Raw genomic sequence first — 16,397 nt, 5'->3', positions numbered from 1 at the left:
TAAGGTCATTATGCCTTTGTATTGGTTAGCCTTACAATAGCAGTAGCACAACTAGGGATTTTCAAGAATTTGAGGCTTAGAAGCCGTCCACCGACTGTAATGACAATGAAATTCTTAGTAAACCATGCCACCTACTCTTATGTGATTTCTGTGAAACGTTAAAGTGCAACCAAATCTATACTATTTAAAAAGTTACCAGCAGCTTGCTACCGTACCTACCGCCCGAAAGAACTCGTTTTCAAGATCGTTTTTCAGCTAATTATCCGCTTATTTATGACTCTTCAAACTAGACTAGACCTACAATTTCGGCTGTCTTCGGAAAAGCGGAAAACACATACTATACTATGGCTTAGGTTCACTTTTTTACATTTCGGGAACAGGAAAACGAACAGAGGTTCGGAAAGAGATTAAAATCTAAGAATTCGGAAAGTGATTAAGAGGTTCGGAAAGAAAATTAAAATTTGGGAAGAGATTCTGTGAGTGTAACTGTATTTCTTGGTTCTGTAGGTTGATGTAATGACAATTCAAGAAATTATGACATTATTTCAAACTTATATATTTGTTTTTATTTAGACACCAAGAAAGAAGGATAGCTGGTTGAGTTGTGAAAATAAAAGTAGAAAGAATAGGAGAGAAAAACTTGAATTCAATCGATAACAGAACGAAATATGCAGTTAGAGCGAGTCACAAAGATAAAAAAAAGACTAACCTCCAGTAAAAAAAAATAAAAAGATGAATATCACTGGCGTATCAATCCACTTGGGATGCACCAATGTGTTTTACTGTAATTCGTAATCGTTGAGGTTCTGAAACGTGTGTTTTACCTATACAATGACTTCGGGTGGCCAACTGAGGATCAAGTCAGTGGTTTTATCCTTCTAGACGGGTCTAGTACCAATTTATCGACTCTGGAAAGGCAAGTAAAAATACCAATTTATCAACTCCGAAGGTGTGAAAGGTTCAGTTGGCACTACGGCGGTTTCGAACCACCGACGGCAGCGGACCTCTAACCGACTGCGCTACACCCACCCTATGCCAAAGAAACAATATACTAGAAAAAAATAAATGGACGTAAAAAGTTGAAGCAATGCATCCCCGATGAGCAACGACCACAATTCGAAGTTCAGTGTTACTGACGCTCATCCATGTACGAACTTTCAACTTACGAAGGATATAGACATACAAATATATATATATATATAGAGAGAGAGAGAGAGAGCGAGGACCGCTAATAGAGTAAGAAAATAATTGTATTGATAATATATTATTATAACCAGTCTGGAGGTCCGGCGAATCCCGGACATCATACTTCTTTTGGTGCTCCCTCCGCTCGCCTTCACTGATCGATAGGAACTAAAAGTACTGACACTTCCTGTTAAACTAAATTTATACTTCTTCTAAAATTTCTACTTTTTTTTTCTTTGTTTTTTTTTTGTTCAGAAACTCAAAGGCAGCATACCACGAATTTGACGTGATGAGGGAATTTGCGGGAAAAGCTAGAGATTAGGTTGTAAATTGCGGGATTTGGAGCAGATTGTGAGATCCGGCGTTGTTCCGCTCATCTCTCCCTAATCGTCGTAAAAAAAACGGCGTAGAATACGTTTCGCATTTTGTAGCAGAACTAGTATCCGTTACGGAAGGAAAGTGAAAAATGACGGAGAATTTTTCTTAAGATTGTTTAGAGATTTCTTCGATAGGCTACCTTCAACAACATTTTTTTTTTTAAAATAACACATCCAACACCATAAAAACGATGACAGAACTCAAAGCTGTTCTGCATTTATTTTTATTCTCTTCGTTTTTTTTAGCGTACTCAACGAAATACTCCTTTTGCTCAATTATATCTATTTCAACACATCAGAATTTTTTTTTCTGGAAGATTTGCTTGCACGAAAATTTTTGTTGAAGCGTTGAGGGAAAGTGTTTACAGAACAACTCTATAGCTAACTTTCCACCAAAAACAACTGTTATGTAGCTTCAGATTGTTTTTTTTAAAGGGTGGAATTTTATTAGCCTTAATGGAACTTAATGGAAACTAGTAATTACCTAAATATTTCGTCTTTATCGGTGATATCTTAATCTACCATAGACCTCCATCGAATAATTTAATTTCTTTTCAAGATTATTTCAAGACTGACAAACCGCTCAGAGTCCTTTTATTTGAGTTTCTATTTGTAATATTTGGATTTCATTTCTAAATCTTAGAAAAAAACCCGTGGATGAAAGATCTCATTTATCATCACTAAAAATCTTTTATGAAACTATTTGTTGAAATAAATAAGATCGATGGAATCTGTTCGCAATGTCGTATGATGGTTTTCTTTTTCTATTCCTAAGCCATGCCAGAAAATCAAACACGAAGACTGACGTTGTGGTAGAATCTGCGCACAAAAAAAAAAAGATCATAAAACAAAAAAGGAGAGTCGCATTAATGTGGACTCAACGCACGAGATTACGTGATCGTGTATCGATCACAGTTCATTTCATTCATTAGCAGAAAGGGATCTCTCATATTCGTATCCATTTCATGGGAAATTCAAGGAAATCTCTACTTTTTCAACCGGGTAGGTCACGTGTGGAAGAGCGGGAATAGGATCTAGTAGTTGTTTTGCGGGAAATGTTGTTGGGCGGGAGAACAGGGCTCATTCAACCACTGTCTTATTTCTAGACGGTCTATTATAGTTTTTTTTCTCTTACGAATTTTAGTAACTTTAGCTTACATGTCATAGATCCTCTAAGGCTAATACTTAGATCTCAGGACTCCGATTGATCCAGTTATTTACTTCCAGAAATAGGAGCGCGGTTGATTGCACCCCCTCCTCCTCTCATCACAACTACTACTTTGCTCCTAGCACTCTTTTTCTACTTAACTGATCTTTTTTCTCTAGTAATTTTGGAGGGTAGTTCTTATTAGCTGTTATTTAGTGGAGCTCTTATTTCTCGACGTAAATAATTGAATCAATCGGGGCGTTAAGGCCTTAGCATTAGTCTTAGAGGATCTAGGAGATGTAAGCTAAAATTACTAAGAGAAAAAAGATAAGTTAGAGCGTCGAGAAATAAGGGCGAAACTGAGCGCCCCCTCCTAACTAGTTTTATCCATTTTGGACATATTTCGGATTAGTTTCTTTAGTAATTTATGTATTTGTCGCAAAAGCCTGAACCCGTGGTTCTTTTCAGGATTCTCTTGTTTCGAATCGTTTCTCTTTACGTATGAATTTACAATTAAACAAGACGATGTTGACGTGAAGAGAACGAAACGAGAACCTGAAACGATGTGAAGCAATCGATGCGTTGATAACGCTATCGCTGGAAGGGAGCGGAGAGAACCCGGTGGCGATACCCAGGAGCGCCGACCAAGTCCTCCCTCGTCATCGGTTCGCGGTTCGTGGACATCGCTTCGTCTCCGCTCAGGTACTGGCCGCATATTTTGCACTTTTATGCGTTCGTTCGCGTTTCTCTCCATCTCTAACATGATCTTTGGAATTTGTTTTCTGTGCGTGTGTGTGCGTGTGCGAAATTACCAGTATGTCGTTTTAGGTTACTCCTCGTCGTTTCGCTTGTTTACAAGCGCTCAACATTGTGCGCACTCACTGCCTCCGCGTTCCCCCACAAAAATGAATCTTCCCTCCGATCATCCGAATCGTGAGGATTCCACCGGAGCGAACGGACTGTCCTCGGAAGGATTATGTGCGATATGCGGCGATAAAGCCACCGGAAAACATTACGGAGCCGTCAGTTGTGACGGATGTAAAGGTGAGCACTCCTATCAGCTGAAGATCTTACAAAACGCGTTTGTCGTTTATGTCCAGATAATACTTATTCTTGGCGAGAATTGACAGCGTAATAAATCTGCGATTGACATATGGCGAGAAAGCAATCAGCTGTCAATTTTCCACTCAGAACCATGATGAAATCATAGCATATTTTCCATGTGAACGAAGCTTTTACTATGGATTACTTTAAAATCATTCTAAAAGGGAAATAGCAACCGCTATCAATAATTCTAACAGAGCAACAAGGATGCTTCCTTTGGGTCTTTGGGTGGTTTAGGACAAGTCAACTTCCCTATTTCTTGAGGTTTTTGTAGAGAAAACCCACAAAATTTAGAAAAAGTGAAAGTATAAGAGTTCGATAAGTCTTAAACTAACACAAATTTCTTTGGTTACAGGATTTTTTCGGAGAACTGTTCGAAAACGACATGCTTACAGTTGTCGCTTCAATCGTAATTGTGTGGTGGATAAAGGTATGTCTATCCTCATACTAATCATCATAATTAATCATTTTTATTTTCATTATTTTACTCAGATACTAGTATAATTAAATCTTCCATAGAGATACTTTAAACTTGTCCACATTATGGAAGGTTTTATCCTGAATTTGCGAATCTCCCTTCTAAACTCCATCCAACAAAGAATGTTAAAAGTTAAGAGGCTTAAAAGACATCCAAATATATCGCGATCCTCCTAGACAAAGGTGGAGGAGAAGAAACGTATCGCGATTTTTCCCTCTGCCCTGAAATCCGTTCAGTTGACTCTGGTCTGAATTTTCTATCAAGGATTTTCCAGCCATTATCAAAAAATTTTTAAAGAATTACTATTCTCTGGTTAGTCGCTTACATTTGATTCGTTTCCTAGCTCTCTGCTTTATCCGCACACATTTTTGAATGTTGTTTTTTAATGGTCCACACTTATTTTATTTTTCCTGAATTTATTTTTAATTCTATTCATCGATGGCTATGCGACTATTTCTTATTAGATGCACATCCACTTTGTGAAGAATTTCGGCCGCTACGTACAATATCACTGACCACCCGTCTGAAAATTCCGGTCCCACTGATGTGTGATGAAGTATGAAGCATGAAAGTAGGGGTAAATGTGGGCCACATTTTACTTCAAAAATGTTTTGTTTCATATAATTGGGGTTGTTATTATTCGAACGGTTTTATCACTCCTAAAAATATTCATTCGCAGATTTTTTGTTCCTTTTCAAGGGGAAGAAGCAACATTATGACAGAAACATTTCCTACAATTATCTTCACGTCTACATCCGTTTATTGTCACATAATTTGTGAATTCGGAAATAAGCAAAAAAAAGCACTTTTCTTTTTCTTCTCTAATTTTGAATGATATGAACATCATCAACATACTGATAACGATAAGCAGCTCATATTTCGTGGAGTAGAAAGTAAGCTGTTACTTAAACGCCTGTGTACGTGTAGCATACTCTGGCGGAAAACAGGTTCTCGTAAACAAACGAGTAGAAACATGGAGACGTAGATTTAAAAGCATTCAACCATAGATAAATAGAGTCAGCACAAGCAAAGGGTAGTCATCTCCTTCCAATTTGCTAAAGTTGTTTTTTTTTCCGAATTTTTTTTAAATCATATTTCATTTTGCTAATAATATTCTTGGTCTCACTTTTCGTCAACGTTTTTGTTTCCTTATTTTACTGAATCGATCACACTACAGTCCATTGACTTTTTTTTCATTTCCTGGTCCTACCATTTTTGTTGGGCTCCCGTCACCCACTGTGGTGAAGTTGGAACGATTCTTTGTATTCTGAGGCTAGAATACCGACCCGACAACGTTGGAACTCGTCTCACTGTTTTCTAACTCTGTGTAGCACTCTTTTCTTGTGTATTCGTATATTTGTGTGTGTGTGTGTGTCGAAAACTCTTCAATACGGGTTCAACTCCATTAATCCGGAACACGGATTGAAGAGTTTTCGACTCACACAAGCATACGAATACACGAAAAAAGAGTGTTTTTACATAATGCAACTAATACAGGGACAAAAATGTAACAATTACCGATTATTAGTGTATCGTGACTTTATATCGATCGAAATTTCATTGCAGCACAACGAAATACATGTCGAAGTTGCCGTTTCGAAGAATGTATGCGACGTGGAATGAAAAAAGAAGCTGTACAAAATGAAAGAGATAGGTGAGCTCCTTGATTTTTGTTTGATGATCTACAACTGTGCATCTAGTATTGTGACATCTAGAATTCGACCAAGTGGTTCATGTGCAATTCCTGATGATCCTCTTCTTGATGCGTTACTTTCGGCTGAGGCTATAGTTCGTCAACTTCGATCATCGGTGATCACTAGGACTGTGGATGCTCGAAGACAGGCAACCACATGTGATGTGACGGATAGGTGAATTATTGCTGTCTACGAAAAAAAAAAAAGATAAAGTGATCAGTGATAGTTGATCAATTTCTTGGGAGGTGCCGGCTATATTCTAGCCAGCCGGTCTCGGAAGTTTCGATCAATCGATTTTCGTCAGACGAAGTCATAGTTTAATTTAGCATAAAGTGCTAAAAAGTTAAGGTTATCTATCACAACTTTGCAGGATATAATCCAGAGCTAGCCGACTCCACAAATGTTTGCATGTTTCAAACATGACATTCACTTTATCTCTTCACTTTCACTGTTGCAAAGAAAGTTTGCGCAATAACCTTTTTCTTTTTTTTTTCCTGATTTTTCTTTTTGATGATCGAGTGATTTCTATTCACTATGTGGTATATATGGGAAACTGATGGAAACTGGAAACTTACAGTGAAAGCAGGACTGATTTTCATTTTTCAGCATGAATCAACAGCTTACTTTAATGGTAGAATGGGCAAAACATCTCCAAGATTTCCAGCGGCTTCCGCTTAATACACAAGTCGCCTTGTTGAGGTTTTTCAGTAAACTTCTCTTTATTTTCAGCTTCTCCATGCACATTTTTTTGATTTCTAGGCATTTCTCAGCTCAGCACCTTGTGATGTGTGCAGCATTTCGTAGCATTCACCTGAACGACGTCATTTGCTTGACGAATGAAACGTGTCTTCCGAAAGATCCACCAAAAGTACCAGATGTGAAGTGAGATGCTTCGTTTGAGTGATTTTCTTAATTCTTTTTTTAACCACGTTGGCTTACAGTATGTTCCAGCCGTGTTGCAGCTAGGATCGTCGATCATTTGACAACGCCTATGAGAAAATTGCAAATGAACGAAATCGAATATGTCGCTCTAAAAGCGATTGCTCTCTTCGATCCATGTAAGTTTTATCCGCTTTCTTTGAGGATTTGAAGAGTATTGAATTACAAAAAGAAGTAGTAGTAGGAAAAAAGTGAAAAGAATAAAAGAAGAAAAAAGTAGAATAAAAAATGATGCGGCCATTTTTAGTTCCTTACCTCTCCACGGCGTTAAGGAATGACTTTATTTTCAAGCGGTGATTACTTTACAAATTTGCAATCGAATTGAACCGTTTGTTCGCATTTTTTTTAAATTTTGTTCGATACAAGTTAAGCTACTTTCAAAACAAACCACATTTTTAATTGGATGTTAGTACTTTTATGGCTTTCGTTGTCCACGACATGAATACTTCATATAAAAAGAAGAAAATTCACGCAGTTCAAAATTATGGTTTACAAATCCTTCAACGATGGTCTGAGTCAATGTCAATAATTGTTGACGAGGGCTTTCTGTAATGAATCTGATCTTGCAGTTGCCAAAGGCGCTGAGGATTCTTCTCGTGAAGTTGACGAAACTAGACAAAAGGTAAGTATGACGGTACAAAAGGTTCAGTTGTGGTATTTACTCGAGAATTTTTTCTCTTTCGATTTTTTTTTGCACCCCAAATCCTGTTTTACGCGGTGAAACTTCTATTTTTCATGTGCTGGATTCGTTGGAACGACATGTGCGGCACATCTCTCCGTATCGTGATACACCTCGTCGATTTTCGAATCTTCTTCTGCTACTTCCACCTATGTTGGCTATAGCTCGTGACCTCATCGAAGATGTGCAATTGGCGAAATTATTTGGACTTGCTTCTATTGATAGGCTCATGCAAGAACTGCTACTACCGCCGGATAGTTCAACTATTACAGAGAAAACGCAATAGGAGTATTGATTATCGATTGACAGTTGATTTTTCACCCAGATTTTAACTAATCGGGTTTAGTAATTATCAACTTGAAATAATTCATTTCTAAATGTTTCCGATTTGTTTGATAATTATAGATATGGCGGAGAGAGAATTTACTACTTAACACTTTCACTCCGTATTTCCTTCATCAGAAAATAACAAATTTCAAACCTTATAAAATTCCTAAAAGATACTTACTCAAAGAGTAAGAAATGAGTGCTTGTAAAGCGCGATAATCGTGGAAAAAAGGACTTGCATAGAATCCACAATTACAATCCTTACTTTCACGAATGTTCAATTGTTTTAGTTTACCAACACGTTGTTGTTTTACCACCAAGAACACATTGCGTTACGGTCAATCTTCTCCAACAGATAGTCGATCGATAAGTCAGAACCACTGAAAACAAATTAGGCGAATGTATTATAGTCGGGTCGGAACCACCTAGATCTTGATGCAGTTGTGTAAGCGACTGTAAGAAGACGGTTGGTAAGAGGTGAGGTTTGGTTGTGACTACTTGAGGGAACCAACCTTTTCGTCCTTCCCATTCGTTAAATTAATACCAGCATTGTCTGTGAGGATGAAAAGAATGACTTAATACATTAACTGGCTACTGTATGTCTTTGTATTGGGTGCGCACGTATTTATAAAACGATTCAAAATTGAACTCTGCATAGGGCACCCCAAAGGGATTGTTCAACGCCTACTCTGTGCACTTCATTCTTTATTCTTTATATGTCGTATGTCTGAAGGTTTGGTCAAGGCGTAGTTTTTTTTTATAGCTTTTATCCATTTTTGATAGTACAGAATGGTTCTATGGAGGTTTCGCTATTTTTACTGTGTAGTGCCGAATGATGTGAGTGCATCACGTTTTCTTAGGGCAACTGCCAATTCTCTAAGTTCACCTCACTCATTCTCGAGATAACATTTGCATACTTCGACACTTAGATGACCTGTCTTCATTGATCGTAAAAGGCTGAGCACTGTTCCCTGTCATTCTTTTCCCCCTTAATCCTCACCCGGAACTTCCAGAGTTTCGTGAGTGACGTTAACGAAGCCTATAAGCCGTATCCAGCTTAGGCCACAGCTATCCATTCATGATAGGAACTTAACAATCCTCTCATTGACCCTATCCGTAGTATTCCTCTTCCAGTACAGCCCATCGTCGACCCTTCTCACAAAGTGACCGGCTCATCCATACTTGGCCTTCGATATATATTTCGCTGGGTACCGAACAATGGACATTTTTCTTAAGCAGGAGATAGGACGACTGGCTAGATGTTGTGTGCGCTAGTTTTGATCGTAAAAGAAGTCTCATAAACATGAAGGAAGGATCTAGGGATGTGCTTCACTGGTGGAGAAGTTCAGGCTTTACACCATTGCTTCCAAACGAAAAAGGCTCCAGTAGGATGTCCTTGCAATAGTTTCTATCTCTTCGATGGGAATAATGAACTTTTTAAAGTATGAACGCTTAGCGGAGTGGCCTTTGAGGTAAAACAAAACGTGACATCTTCAACTGTTTAGTAGTTAAAAGCAACACGATTATTTGAAAATTCAACAAACATGTATTCATTTTTTTTACTGCCTAACAACTATGTGTCGTCTGAATTTTGTCATAATGGTAAAATTGTATCCAATTCTAAGGTTGAAGATATTTGTGTATTGAATACGTAGCTTTGATTGATTTCCTTGAGCGGGCAAGGTTGGTGATGATCTTCTTTACTAGCCAACAGCTAACGTTTCGGCGACATCGCCTTCGTCAGAGCCTGGGAAATATTAGCGCCATCTGTGACTTATCCTCACAAACGTCCCGTCACACCACAGAAACCATTCAAACGATAGGCCAACCCAAAGGATAAATAAATACATGAATCTCGCTCACAAATTGACTATTTCTATTGTGTACCCGATTGTGGGTCTAAAGGGAGATTGTGTCACTTGACAGATGCGAGTTTCCTTCCGAAAGCCCAATGCCGTGGACGCCCGAGGAAACATTTTGTTCTGTCTACCATAGTTATATGATGATATGAGTAGAGCGGTACGGAGCTGCTTACGCAAAGCGAGTCCACAGCACGACGTGAGGGTTGTGAAGATACTGCAGGCGAACCTCAAGTGTCAGGTGGTACGTAATCGTGGATACGACCTACTTTCTACAACTCTTAGCTGCGTGGTTTGCTCATATGGAAGAGAGGGTGATTGCATGGTAGCAGTAGTGGTACATCGTATCACGCAGATCGTTTGGTGACGATTTTATAGCGAAAACAGGAGCCATCTGTGTATTCGAGTCAAGAAGCATCTAGATGTACTCGCAAAATCTAAACTCTCTACTCCACTCGGAGGGGAAGGGAAGGGGGCGTGTGGTTCTTATGAGACCCTTGTGGTTTATAAGGAAAACCCTTGTGGTTCGTAGTTGTGGTATATGGTAGTCTATTACGGTTCAACGAATGAGGTAAGCGCTACCGATGTCGATGTGTTGTCCTTTGAGTTTACCTATCGTTTGAATGCTTTCTGTAGAGTGATGAAGGATGGAGAGGATGAAACACTGATAGCTTTGAGTTGCCAGGCTCTGACGAAAGGGATAATACCGGAGCGTTGGCTGTTAATAAAGATCGATATCAATCTTGGCTCCAGTTCAAGCAAATTAATCAAAGCTACGAATTTAACGTGCTAGCATTCAACGAAAGTCGAACATGGGAACTGACTGTTCGTTGTTAGGAATTAGCACTATTGAATGTGTATGTATATATGTGTTTTGATGGACAGGGATTAATAAAAATGTGTAGATATTCACAGCAACTGTGTTGCAGGCCAACACTGTAGTCGTTAGCTAATCTGGAAAATGAAAGTGATTTAAATGATTGAGGCCTTATCATGTTTAGAACCTTTACGAACATGGGAAACATGTACGACATGAAGTTTGCACAAAAACTGATAAACATTTCAAAAGATCAGAGGTATCTTACTTTCAATCTACCTGGACGCGGACAGGACGACAATGAAGAAGATCAAGGAAGCAGTTGGGAAGACCTTTTTGAAGAAAAGTTTGGGGAAGGCCGTGAGTGAAAGTAGCGGAGAGGAAGAAGAGAAAAATGTTAAGGAAAAGGTATGTGTGGTTCATGGTGTCCTAGCTTGTATCCATAGGAAGAGAAAGCTCAAAAGTGAAACTTCAATGGATTTCTAGCTTGGGAGCGCAGGGAACCGGGTCGCTTTCTGGACGAAGGGGAAGAAGGATAAAAGCGGATCAGATGCAGATGATAGTCCCTCAGAATCCGACGAGGTACGTCATATCCAAGAGAGCAGTTGGTACGTTGCAGTCATGGCTTCAAGAGCAGTCCACAGCTGTTGGTTCCGTGATAATATAAGGACCATTATGAGTAATCACATCTTCAGACACTCACCTAATCAACACGATTCTACAGAATCCAACCGCTCAACCTGAGCGTAGTCACACCTCTGAGTCTGAGCTCATATCTTTGACGTCTCGCTCTTCTCCGCGTTTCAAAACGTTCGCAGTATGAAAACAAGGTAAAGGCGACATAGCGATTGACTATGTTGCGATCTCTCCGCAAGTAGGTATGAGCAAGAGTATAATACGTATAAAGTACGCGTACGACTCCCTCCCAAGAAAGATCACAGCTGGTAAGTCGCGGCGCAAGGCTACGTAGCGCGTCCTAAGGTTGCGGATAAGAGAGTAACCGCGAACTAAAAGCGACCTTACGCCACCCTGGAACGCAGGTGGATTCAAGGAAAACCCTGCTTCTGCTGTGCAAGTATTGACCTATAAAACCTTTGTATCGCGCATGTCCGTTCGCCCAAAAACTTGCATTCAAGTGACCGGGCGGTGCAGGGAAGGCGGTTTGAAATCGCTTCCTACAAAGAAACTGTAACTTTCCCAAGAAACCCAGAACTAGAGGCCTGCAACCTGCCCACGGGTTTTAAAATTACAATTAATTACAGTAATAAGAAAGAGTCTTCTAAATACGGAGAAAAGTCTGACGCGGCAGAGCCAGTGAGAACGGCATCACAGGAGTCATCTATGCTCCAGTCAGAGTGCAGTGGCGATTTGTAAGTACAAAGCATGTACGCTTGGATCGGAAGCAGCCATCAAGGACCAGTGTATTTGGGCCAGGAAGACTAAGTAGTACGTCATCGGTCTCAGTGAGGCAAGAACAGAAAATAAGCACCCGCTGAGAAAGCCAAAGAAGTGGCGCTATGTGATCCGATGTACCAAACGATTAGAACTTATTACGGGTGATAGGAACAAGAGGAATCTGTATTTATTATTGTGTTAGTGAGACAATTTCTACTGATATTTCCAGTCATATCAAGTGGATAGGGGACGTAAGCGACAACCGAGCTCCCCTCATCTTATCGCTTATTAATTTGTATCGTGAGTGGCAGGGGTGCGATCGGAGCTGTTTTTCAGGCTTTTTTTCCTCCACTTCTGGGTGGACATTAAGCTTGATCATGATCGCAGTTCACATATTACTCCCATCTATTCGTGGAGAGGTCCCATCAGAGTCAATTTCGCAACGTGCTGCCTTTAAAGGCTCCCCCCGCCCTGAGGGGTCCTTTGAAGGCAGCGCAGGCGGGTCGCGGTTTGGCATTGTTTCCTATTGCCGTAAAAAATGCCGGAAGAAGGGTTTATCCTTTAGGCCGCGCTTCGATAGTTATTGAGCGCACTGTTATGAACAGTCAATAACCATTGAAGCGCAGAGCCGCACCGCGCAGCCTGCGCGGCGGGCAGCCTATGTGACGGGGTTTGGACAAAGAACTGTAAAAGGTTCTAGCGAAGTTGGCTTGCACACGTCTATACATCATATGCTAGCAATAAGATAGTGCTACGGACTACAACGAGTGTCGCGTTTGGTATCGCGCAAGGATCCTCGCTACCGCCACCTATCACTGCAGTTCGCTCGCGGCCCCACCTCGATTACATCAGCTGTCTCCACCGCGCCGCTTCGAGCGCAGCCGCTTACGCAACCTTCCGCGCTTCACGTCGTTTTGACTCAACTATATCGCCTTCTTGCGCATACGCACATGGCACAACTCTGTAAGGCGCTGTTCTTAGGATATATGACTGTCATTACTCTTTCATTTTTCTCCCCATCATTTCTGTTTCGCATTGAACGACCGGAATGAGAGATTAGGTTTGTTCTGACTGTCCTGGAAATCTAGGAAGACGCAGCAACAGCGGCAAACTTACGATATGGAGGAGCGGACAAGAACTTTGGTAGAACCATGTTCATAGAGGCCGACAAGAAGATGACTTGGCATGTGAGAGTGTTGTTAATTTTGTTGAAGTTAAATAATTAGCCTTTGATTCCATAGAAGGATTAACTTCGCCGTATAGCGAGCACCATATAGTTAAAACCACTCTATTACATTATAGTATGGTGGTGTTGTACAGGTCATTCCAAAAAAAAAGTGACATTTAAACGATACCTAGAGGGATTATATTTTACATTCGAAGACACGAGAGGGACAATTTTCTGGAACATCTCTGTACATGTACACTTAGAATCGTAGTAAACATAGTTCCCAAAGAAAGCTGGATCCCACTAATTAAACATTACTGAATCGGATTTCTTTACCGTTAGACATCGATTCGGACCATCGATTTGTTTGTGGTCTAATAAACCCGATGTACAGTCATGACTGATTGCAGGATTCGTAACTGATGCTTGGAAGTTCTATAGTAGTGTCTAAAATCTCTTTAAAATAATATCCCTTATTTACGATCTGGTAAAAAAAAGGAATTTCAAAACAAGTAGAACAAGTGAGAGGAAGTAACAGCTAAATCACGACTTTTGAGCAAATTTTCCATTGCACCCAATCCAATCGTTCCTATCGTAGACATGAAGCAGTAAATCTGGAAGAATTTAGGATTGTTCAATGACCGTATAATGCGTATACATAAACGAACACCTACGTATCATGTATCACATCAAATTTTAGGTACTCCTAAGAGTTATCGAAGGAAGAGATTTGAAGCCAGGCTCATTGAGGGTACGTGCGTATCTGGAAGGAATGCAGAAATGTACCCGCATAAGCTCCCAGGGAATCCCAAAATGGAATCAAAATCTTGTTTTTATGCTTAAAGATATAAGTTTACAAAATCTTGCCTCTGAAACGCTTACAATTAAGGTAATTTATTGATTCGAAAGAACAAATTACAAAAAATCCAGAGACAATATTTTTTGATAGATAACCCGCGCAAAGCGTTTCTCTGAAAAAGTCAAGGGGGAATTTGGCTGCCTTGTCGGTGCTATTATTCATTCACCTGGTCAAGCTGTTATTTCAAAGTGGATCGCTATGAGAACACCGTTTGATGAGGAGGATGATGATGGCATCCATGAAAATTGTGGATTTTTGAAGGTATGCTCGAGATGTCCGCATTTTTTTCTTTGCACTGGATCTGTACAACAATTTATTACTTGTTAAGGTATCCATGTGCGTGTTCAGCACAACAGGTTCCCCACCAAGAATGAATGATGATCTGAAAAGTGAGGAAATCTGGAGTGGAGCTCAATTGGAGGAATCATCACTGAGGGTAAATACTCTACAGCGATTCTCCATTTCATATCTATTGAAGGAAGTCGACATCAATCGATATTTTTGGAGGAGAATAAAAAGGAGAGAGAGGGGAGGGGGAAAGAGCGGAAAGTTCAGCCGCGTCCAGAGAAATCAAATCCAATAAATGAAAAATAAATTGAAATAAAAATAAAAAATAAATAAAACAAGTAAGATCGATGCTTGGATGCTGAGAGATCTCTTGCGCATTCACTGACGCAGTGCTTTTCCAAAAATGACGCCGTTACTAATGAATCGAGTAGATCCATGGACATCCATTTGATCTATAGGACTTCTTTCACCCCTCCAAACGATCCCGATCTCTGCATTTAAAAACTATAATAAGAGGTTTTCTGTTAACAGTGTCCGCGCAATTCCACTCATAAAAACAAGTTCCATAGGCCTACGATCCAGCTTTTCTAAGAGAGCTTACAACAAAACGATAACCCCAAAAGTCTCGGCGTTTACCCAAGTGTGGGTGCTTCGGCGGTGCGCTGCTACCCCGACCTTGGGCTAGACAGAAAAAGACAGAAAAGACTGAAGATACAAACAATCATGGTCAATTGAGGCGTAAAATGTAGTTGGGGGAGGGGAAGTAAATAATTAAATCAATTGGGACCCCAAGTCCCAAGCATTAGTCTTAGAGGATAGATGACATGTAAACCAAAGTAACGAGTAGAAAAAAGTAAGTCATACCGTCGAGAAATAAAGGCGCCACCGAGTCACCCAACTACATTTTCCTCCGAATGAGTTATTAACAACAATGCAGTAGTGGAAGGAAAGAAATCCAGAAATGATAAGTTATAAGATTTTTATGCACGTTCAGTGGCGAGTGCAGCGCGGTCGGTAAGAGGTTCGTCTATCACTGCACGATCGATCGATGATCGGTCACATTTAGTGTCCCAACCTCAACCAAGAGTTTCGTTCCCTCTGGGATCGATAATGGAGAACCAGAGTGGTCTGGGAGGATAAAAACACTGACTTGGCACATCAGTTAACCCTCGAAAGTCATTCATACCCAGCCATACGTGTTGAAAAAACCTAAAACAATTCTGAATTGAAGTCGTAACGTAACGCGTAAGCGCATACTCATAGGAATCCTTGATCCATGCCGTGCACTTTATCTTCTTATCTGCTTTGGATACTACGTTGAAATTCAGGTGAGACTGTTCCGCCTTCATCAAATCGCTGAAGAAATTCTCCAGGAAGTGGATGCTAATAAAGGAAAACCTATCAAATTTTCAATTAAGGTACGCTATTGCTAAGTATTGGTCCATTTATTACTTTTACTACTTTTTTTTTTAAACTTTTTCTTGGAACATATCATTATTGTTTTTTTTTACTATTAATTCTCAACTAAGGGACAAATTCGCTTAGTTCATAGTGCTGTAGTCGGAGCCGGTGCTCTGATCCCCTTCACTTTTGAACGCTTGGAGAAGGAACCTCCTTCATTTTTAAACGCTTGGCGAAATTACCCCCTTAACTTTTGGACGGTTGGCCAAAGGACCCCCTTCATTTGAGCTGCACCCCATGAGCTAAACCCCCCTTACCTGAGGAGGGTCCGGCTTCTCCCTATCGCACCTATGTTCGTGTTCTAAACCACAATCTTTTGTCAAACCTTTATAATTGTAGGTCACATTCGGCAGCGAATCAGCCGAGTCTAGTGCCGAAGAAGTGGGACCTTACAATATGGGTGACATGGTTACGAATGTCGTTGGATTCCATCAAGAGATATTTATCCCAATGTTATGGCCTACAGTCATATCTAAGGTAGATTTCTTCGTTGTCAGTTAAGAGGAATTTTGCCAATCCTTGATTTTCCTATAAATTTCAGATTAATTTTCAATTATTTGTAAGCAAAGGTCGACGAAAAAGATGTATTGGGCAGGTACGTGGGTTGGCAATAGAATTAT

The 16,397-nt window shown here is 40.1% G+C and overlaps 1 protein-coding gene across 2 annotated transcripts in view; it reads left to right on the top strand.

Annotated features, from left to right (window-relative positions):
- The window catches only part of RB195_007764 (uncharacterized protein), a gene marked incomplete at both ends in the record, with an annotated part of 43,352 nt that overhangs the window by 3,250 nt on the left and 23,705 nt on the right, over nt 1-16,397 (top strand). Inside the window, 18 exons of one of the 2 annotated variants that reach the window (XM_064181575.1) lie at nt 3,281-3,411; nt 3,538-3,753; nt 4,169-4,243; nt 5,858-5,945; nt 6,007-6,159; nt 6,592-6,684; nt 6,745-6,867; nt 6,937-7,043; nt 7,494-7,546; nt 10,859-11,014; nt 11,093-11,188; nt 13,090-13,188; nt 13,870-14,058; nt 14,119-14,289; nt 14,357-14,464; nt 15,645-15,734; nt 16,117-16,254; nt 16,319-16,372. In XM_064181575.1, coding sequence (XP_064038354.1) covers nt 3,281-3,411; nt 3,538-3,753; nt 4,169-4,243; nt 5,858-5,945; nt 6,007-6,159; nt 6,592-6,684; nt 6,745-6,867; nt 6,937-7,043; nt 7,494-7,546; nt 10,859-11,014; nt 11,093-11,188; nt 13,090-13,188; nt 13,870-14,058; nt 14,119-14,289; nt 14,357-14,464; nt 15,645-15,734; nt 16,117-16,254; nt 16,319-16,372 — 2,140 coding nt within the window. Of the gene's footprint in view, nt 1-3,280; nt 3,412-3,537; nt 3,754-4,168; nt 4,244-5,857; nt 5,946-6,006; nt 6,160-6,591; nt 6,685-6,744; nt 6,868-6,936; nt 7,044-7,493; nt 7,547-10,858; nt 11,015-11,092; nt 11,189-13,089; nt 13,189-13,869; nt 14,059-14,118; nt 14,290-14,356; nt 14,465-15,644; nt 15,735-16,116; nt 16,255-16,318; nt 16,373-16,397 lie in introns of those variants that run through there. The other variant, XM_064181574.1, reaches the window with a different exon arrangement.

Source organism: Necator americanus, chromosome I (genome assembly GCF_031761385.1).
Source record: "Necator americanus strain Aroian chromosome I, whole genome shotgun sequence".
In the NCBI taxonomy this organism is placed as follows: Eukaryota; Metazoa; Nematoda; class Chromadorea; order Rhabditida; family Ancylostomatidae; genus Necator; species Necator americanus.
This window is presented reverse-complemented; position numbering and strand designations above follow the sequence as displayed.